The 7306-nt window shown below is 35.7% G+C and overlaps 1 protein-coding gene across 1 annotated transcript; it reads right to left on the bottom strand.

Annotated features, from left to right (window-relative positions):
* Positions 1 to 212: 212 nt before the first annotated feature.
* Positions 213 to 812, bottom strand: LOC109862000. Its single transcript, XM_020441881.1, has one exon. It carries the CDS (start codon positions 810 to 812, stop codon positions 213 to 215), a length of 600 nt encoding a protein of 199 aa, XP_020297470.1.
* Between the last annotated feature and the right edge of the window lie 6494 nt (positions 813 to 7306).

Here is a 7306-nt window from a genome sequence, read left to right as displayed (position 1 = left end):
GCTAAACATCAAAGTACAGGGTCTTTCAGATTAAACGCTCACGCAACAAACAAAAAACTCCTACAAAAATGAACCGATTTTTATTTGTTATACACGAAAAGAAAGCTTATTTTAGGATATTTTCGATGTGACCACCGTCATTTTCAACAACTCGTTTTAATCTATGAACAAAGTTCTTCATACATAACTCTAACATTCCCACTTCGATGCTATTAAAGATCTGCGCGTTGTGGATGCAACGTGGTCGTTTCATACTCGTGTGGATTTTCAGTACTCCAAATACGGCAGTTTTGTTTGTTGACATACCCGTTTAGCCAGAAATGTGCTTCGTCGCTGAACCATATGTATGGAAGATTACCGCGCTTCTGACTGAGATACGCGCCGAAGGTCGTTGCAAATGCGAGCCGTTTCTCTTCGTTGAGAGGGGAAAGCGTTTGAAGCATCTGGATTTTGTAGGGGAACATGTCGATGTCTTCCGTCATCATTCGGTACGTGGTCGAAGACGACACCCCGATCTCCTGAGCTAAACGAGTCAGACTGGTGCGGGGATTGGCGCGGACTCTCTCTTGCAACTGCTCGATGTTTTGCGGCGTGCGCGCAGTTCGTTTCGCGCCACATTTTCCAACTCTATCATCGAGAACGCTACCGGTTTGTTCGAACCTCTTCACGAGACGTAAGATTACACTTTTTTTGGGCAATTTTCGACGATGAACATTAAAACTCTTACCGTAAGAGGTCAGAGTTTGAGCGAGGTTATGATTAGTCGAGTAATACGTTTTCACAAGAAATACGCGTTCCGTTAAATCGTACATTTTGACACTATAAACAAACTTCACCGACTTAACCAGTAGCCGAATATTTTCGTCCCGAGTTGGGGAATTCAGTGTTACCATCGATGGAGCAAAAAAAAAAAATTTTTATAGGAGTTTTTTATGTTTGTTGCGTGAGCGTTTAATCTGAAAGACCCTGTATGATGTCTATGTATCGAATGTCTATATATTTACCGAAAAATCAAATTAATAAGAATAAATAATATGAAGTTAATCAGTAAGTGCGATAAAATTTGATTTACAATATGTTTCATATGTATATATTTTAAAACAAACACAAAACCAAAGAGCCTATGGTCCTGGATGAAGATGTTCAAATACAAAATAAAAAGCAGTGTATCCCGTAGATGTTTTGATCACTTTTAATGGTGCTCATTTTCAGCTGGATAAAGAACATGCTTTTTCAAATACATTATGAATTAATATATACGCACCTAGCTAGACTAGTCATTACAAAGACCGCTCTCGTGTACAACGGCAAGCACGACAAATCAAACAACAGATGACAGACATGCTAAACATCAGAGTGTGATGTCTATGTATCGAGAGTTTATACCGGAAAATCAAATAATATATATAAATATTATATTATAAACTCTTGAACTGTAAGTAAAATAAAAAGAGTTTTTGGTCAATAAAAAGTCAATATAATAATAGTCAAAGTATCTAAATGTAAAAGTCAAAAAATTATAAATCCTGTCATTACAAAAAATAAAAGTAAAAAATATAACACTAATAATAAATTGAACACTTACTTTTAACTTACAAATTAAAAACCGGATTGGAATGTCGTAGAACTCGCCAACACATAATGTATATATTTTATAATAAAATTAAATAAAATTAAATATACCTCGATGGTATAATCAAAGAATGGTACACAACCGCGAAGCCTTTGGTCCAGGAAGGAAGTGGACATTCAATATAGCGTAAAAAAACTACAGTGTATTTAGGGACGTTTCGATCATTTATTGTTGATCATCCTCACTGCAGCACTGTTAAATAACAAAATATAATTAAGAGTACAATTAAATACAATTAAAACTAACAATTTTGAATAATATCCGTTACAAAGAATGACAAAAACAGAATGAATAAGTAAACATGTACGCGCCTAATTTGACAAGTCAACACAGAACCGCTCAGTGCACGCCGGCAAGAATCAAAACTATAGATGACATAGACATACAAAAACAAGTATGTCTATGTATCACAGGTCTACCGAGAAAATATAATAAGTACTATGTGAAAGAGCATTATTTATAAGTAAAAAGTAATTATTTTAGTCAAAGCAAAGGTCAATATTAATAAAAGTCAAATGTTAAAAAGAAGTCAAATGTTAAAAAAGTCAATAGATTTAATCAATTAAAACCAAATACACTGTAGTTTTTTTACACTATATTGAATGTCCACTTCCTTCCTGGACCAAAGGCTTCGCGGTTGTGTTTTTTTGTGTTTTTTCATTCTTTGAATCTATTTTATAATGTTTATTCACGAGTAAAACTATCTTGTTCTATCGACACACAGACCTTCGTCATTGAATTCCTCACATCGCATATCATGATTTCTACCGCGTAAGAAACGCGCGTCAAGCACCACGCAAAGCAAAGCATTGAAAAACCGTTGAGCGCTCTCACAAGAAACTCTGTTCTTTCGTTTTCTATCGACTACCTGCGCGGCTCAGTAATCACGATCTAATCTTATCGAAAAAATTCCGAATGCTTCTGCTGCTTGCTGCTTCGAGAGGCGATATGCCACGCGGGCTAATTAAAGTCGGCCAAGATGAAATATCGAGATACGTTTCGTTTTCTCTCTCTTTCCCTTCGTCACAATACGTTTTTATCTGAAGAAACAAAAGAAAAGCTCTGCTTGCACATTCCAGTATACGTTCAACGATCTTGTTCTTTATTTTGTACTAACGCGGTTCATTGGTAATAACCATTCAATGAATATTCTGTCAAAAAAATTCAGTATCACGGATTTCTCACAACATGTAATTTGATAAACTCTCGAAACGTCGCGATTTATCTACTAAAGTCAGTTGCAATATCGCATTTTCTATAATTTATACCACATTTTTCTATGATTCGATACACATTGTTTTGCATTCTTAAACATAAATATTGGATCAATGTACAAATACTAAAAATTTTAAGAAATTTGCTTCATTATTTCTATTATACATTGTTATATTAAGAATTATTTATTAGGTATCTTTGTATATCTATGAATAATTCAAAATTTCATTTTCGCAATTTCTTGAAAAGATAGAAAGACACATTATCCGCAACAGATGAACAAAAACATACAAGTTGACTGAACAAATACCTTTCTCAGAAAAGTAGTATATTTTCTAAGCAGGCAATACAACTCTGTCGAAACAATCCTGTAAAGAGATATCTGAAAAGTGAAAGAACTTTGAAAGCGCACAAAATGTTCAATCAAGTTTTGGTGGTATCAGCTCTCGTATCTTAGCGGTAAATTTCAAAACGCTAGAGTAATTAGATCGACCGACCGACCGACCGACCGACCGACCAACCAACCAACCAACCAACCAACCAACCAACCAACCAACCAACCAACCAACCGACTGACAGAGTGACCGACTGACCGCACTCAGTCAGGCGTTCAATTGGTCTTCGAAAAATGCTCATTAGTGTTCAGTTTGTGCAAGTATGATGCACTGCAACGTTATGTATCTACCAAGGCTGCATTCCATTTGACGATAGCAACATTATTTATATACATATAAATAATTATTATTTTAACACCACGTTTTTCTCTTTTTGTTTTATTTAACATATTTTGTGCAGATAAATACTCAATATTTGTTTTTTCGTTTTCTGCATTTGTCTTTTCATTTCGCGCGGGAGCGAGTAATTTTCATAAGTTTAATTACCACAGTGGACGTGAAAATAGCTGACTAATTGTCTTCTCTACTCGGTATATTCAGCCTTTTCACAGAGTGACTCTTCACAGTCATTTTTCTTTGCGCGCGCGAGTATTTCATTAACTATGATTTTTATGTAGTGACGCGGACTGCTGCGCCATCTGCTGCGGAACGCTATTATGCTTTTGTTATTATTTGCTCGTGCGCGCTCCAAAAGCAATTTAAACTATTATTTTGCAAAACCCATATCCGCGGACTGCGCGCGGCAACTAACTCGCGCCAACTTATGAACTACGTATTGCGTCCCGAGTTGTATCAAACAAATGATGTCAAACGCGATTACACACACATGAGCGCTAGCTTTTGTTAAACACAACAACGATAATTTAACAATACCTACATTGCGGAATATACAAACGCACAACAACAAAACACATTATGCACAACACATACATACACACACACGCTAGCGTAAAACAGTAAAAATTAATAAAATAATAATAACTATACAAGAATTGTTACTCTCTTTTCTCTCTCTCTCTCTCTCTCTCTCTCTCTCTCTCTCTCTCTCTCTCTTTCAAGTAAAATTGAAATATTAATAATTATTTTAAAAAATATAATATATTGCATTTTTGTTGATCAAATACGCAGGGATTTATGTTTCGCGATTTCGAGAATTCTATCAATAAAAAAATTAAGGGAAAAAACAAAAGGAAAACAATATTAACAATATTAAGCTTTTTAATACTGCATGTGACTGCATGAGATCAAACGAAATAATTAGCAGTGAATACGCAGCTGCAGTAGCTACTAGCTGAGTAGACGAGTTTGCTTGATATATGCAGGTCATGACGACTGAGTGTACATATACAAAGCACGCGTATATGCACACGGTGACCACGGCATCCAAGACAATAAGTCACGCCTGCAAATTGTAATGAATTAATCACACCGTATATGAGACTTCCCTTTCCTCTTCCTGTTAATCTTCTCTTTCTATCTTACGCTCATAGCCTCTTGCTAATTTCTCTTCGCTTTTCTATTGTGCATCGTGACATGTTACAGACGATTATGAGAATGTGTAATGCACGTTTGTAGAAAAGAATCGATTCGCGTGGAAATCAATATTAAACCTTCGCTGCAGAGATAATTATTATTTTCTACGCTGTACAAAGAAGATGATATTGTTTAGCAAACATATTAGCGTTAAAAACTAAAATAGAAAAAACTACTATTGTTTTTGTGTAAAAACAGAAGAATAATATTCCAGTCTTTTGAAAACATCTGATTTGTTTTGTTGAATATATAGACTCTGTTTAAATGTATATAACTAAAATATATTTAATTTAGTAAGATAATTTAATAAGAGACAGAATAATAATGTTGATAACATTTTGAATACAATCCAACAATAGTTGAATTGTAAGAAAAGTGCATACTTCGTGATAATGGCTTTATATTTAGGGAATTGTTTTCCAACGTTTTTGCGCAAATAAAGCAATGTAATAGAACGCCGACTTACTTCTTGTTCCTGTGGGATTCGTCGCCGATAGCCAAAACTATTCCGAGAAATTAGTTGGAAAATTAATGTCCGTAGTTACGTGAGAACGAGATGTACTCGCAAGTCGCTTCCTCTCCACACAACTAATGATCACGAGAAGGGACTAAACTGTGTCTGCTAATGAATTACTTGTAAAAAGTGATACTTGTAAATAGTAAATAGTAACCCTGACACAAGTAAAAATTCCATTCAATAAACACGCTTAACTCAAAATGTCTTTTAATTTTTGTAGTTATATATATATATATATAAATGCAATTCTATCTTTAATAAAGAAATTTTTACTTTCTCTATCTATATAAAATTATAAATTACAGAAGTTTTTTTTACAAATAAATCAAATTTTTCTTGGAGTGTGCGAATATATCTGGAGAATCTCGCCGTAAGATACAGGCGAAAGAGAAGCGGATGGCGACGTCTATCGGAAAACTACATCGGGAATTGCACTTTTAGACAAGCCCAAGTTTTCGTAGGAGAAAAAATAGAAGAAGAAACGAACGGAAAAACAACTCCGCGGGGAATCGACGAGAAAGGAAGGAGAGTGCGCGCGAACGCAACACTCGTTACCGAAGTGAATAGTTCGTTGCATTGGTCAGACCGAGTCGAATAGAAAGTCAGTAAGAGAGAAAACTAACGTGTCGATCTCTCTAGTCGACAGATAAAGATAATAAGAAAGTTTTAATGTAAGTATATTTCTTGAAAAGCGCAATGCAAGTTATATGTCGGAAAAGCCAATGTATTTTTAGAAATTTTAGGAAAAGCAGAAGCGCAACTCGTGTTTTGATATTTATGTACATATTTTTTTCTTTTTTATAAAGTTTGCAGACAAGAAGAACAAAAAGTAAAGTAGTAACAAACCGCTGGCAAGCTGGCAGATCGCGTTTTTTCCTTTTTCTTTCTTTTTTCTCTGTCGTTTTGCTATTCCCCATGACGCTTTGAAACGACAGGAACATACGCGGTCGCGCGTGTTTTCTCCCTCGAGTTTTAATCGCTCATATTTAATTTCCGATATTACTACGATACATATAATATTGCTCCAACAAATGATGTATATATTGTACATCATGATCGTAACTTATAAATTAAAACTTACTCTTTTCTGAAAATTTACTTGTATCGGATAAAACATGTTTACAATTTTAGACGAGTAAGGAAGATATATATTATCTACCTTTATGCAGTGTCTATTTGCAAAAAAATATAGGTTTTGTTTATATGTACTAAAACTGAAATCTAGGGTAAATGTTCAGAAAAACGGAGCACCTTTGGAGGTCAATGACCTTGACATATGTTGTCAAGGGCACCTCCCTGAACAACAATCTGCAACTTTTAGCCGTCGCTCGTTGTTCGTTACAAAATTATAAACAAAAGAAATATCATAAATGAACTCTTATTTTCCGACACCGTGTACACTTTTTTTGTGTTGTAAGCGTGTAGGCAGGGGGGCTGCGCCCCCCCGCAGGGGGAGGGGCTTCGCCCCTCCTCCCTGTTCCCCCCTCGAGAAAAAATAAAGAATTCAATCAAGTGTCGCTTCATGTTATAATTGTTTACTCAATCAATATATGCACGGTTACACTCACTATACAGTAAATTACAAAGAAAATTAGATCCTCGTACTAATTGTCACACGCAAAACATCGAAAGAAGTTGGTGAGATATGCAAAGTAATATTCCACTTCATGTCAAGTAAACAATCTTGACATGAAGCGACACTTAATTGAATTCTTCATTCTTTCGTGAGAGGAGAGCAGGGGGGAGGGGCGAAGCCCTTCCCCCTGCGGGGGAGCGCAGCCTCCCCTGCCTACACGCTTACAACACAAACAAAATGTACACGGTGTCGGAAGATAACAGTTTATTGACGCAAATTCTTCTGTTTATAATTTTTTAATGAACAACGAGCGACGATTTAAAGTTGCAGATTGTTGTTCAGGAAGGTGTCTTTGACAACATACACAGTTTGTCCGGAAAGTTCCCGGACTGATTTTTTCTAGCGCGGGTAAGCGGCGCTATCGAGCGGTCAACGCT

Source organism: Pseudomyrmex gracilis, unplaced genomic scaffold (genome assembly GCF_002006095.1).
Source record: "Pseudomyrmex gracilis isolate BER0280 unplaced genomic scaffold, ASM200609v1 scaffold_1248, whole genome shotgun sequence".
NCBI classification, from domain to species: Eukaryota; Metazoa; Arthropoda; class Insecta; order Hymenoptera; family Formicidae; genus Pseudomyrmex; species Pseudomyrmex gracilis.
This window is presented reverse-complemented; position numbering and strand designations above follow the sequence as displayed.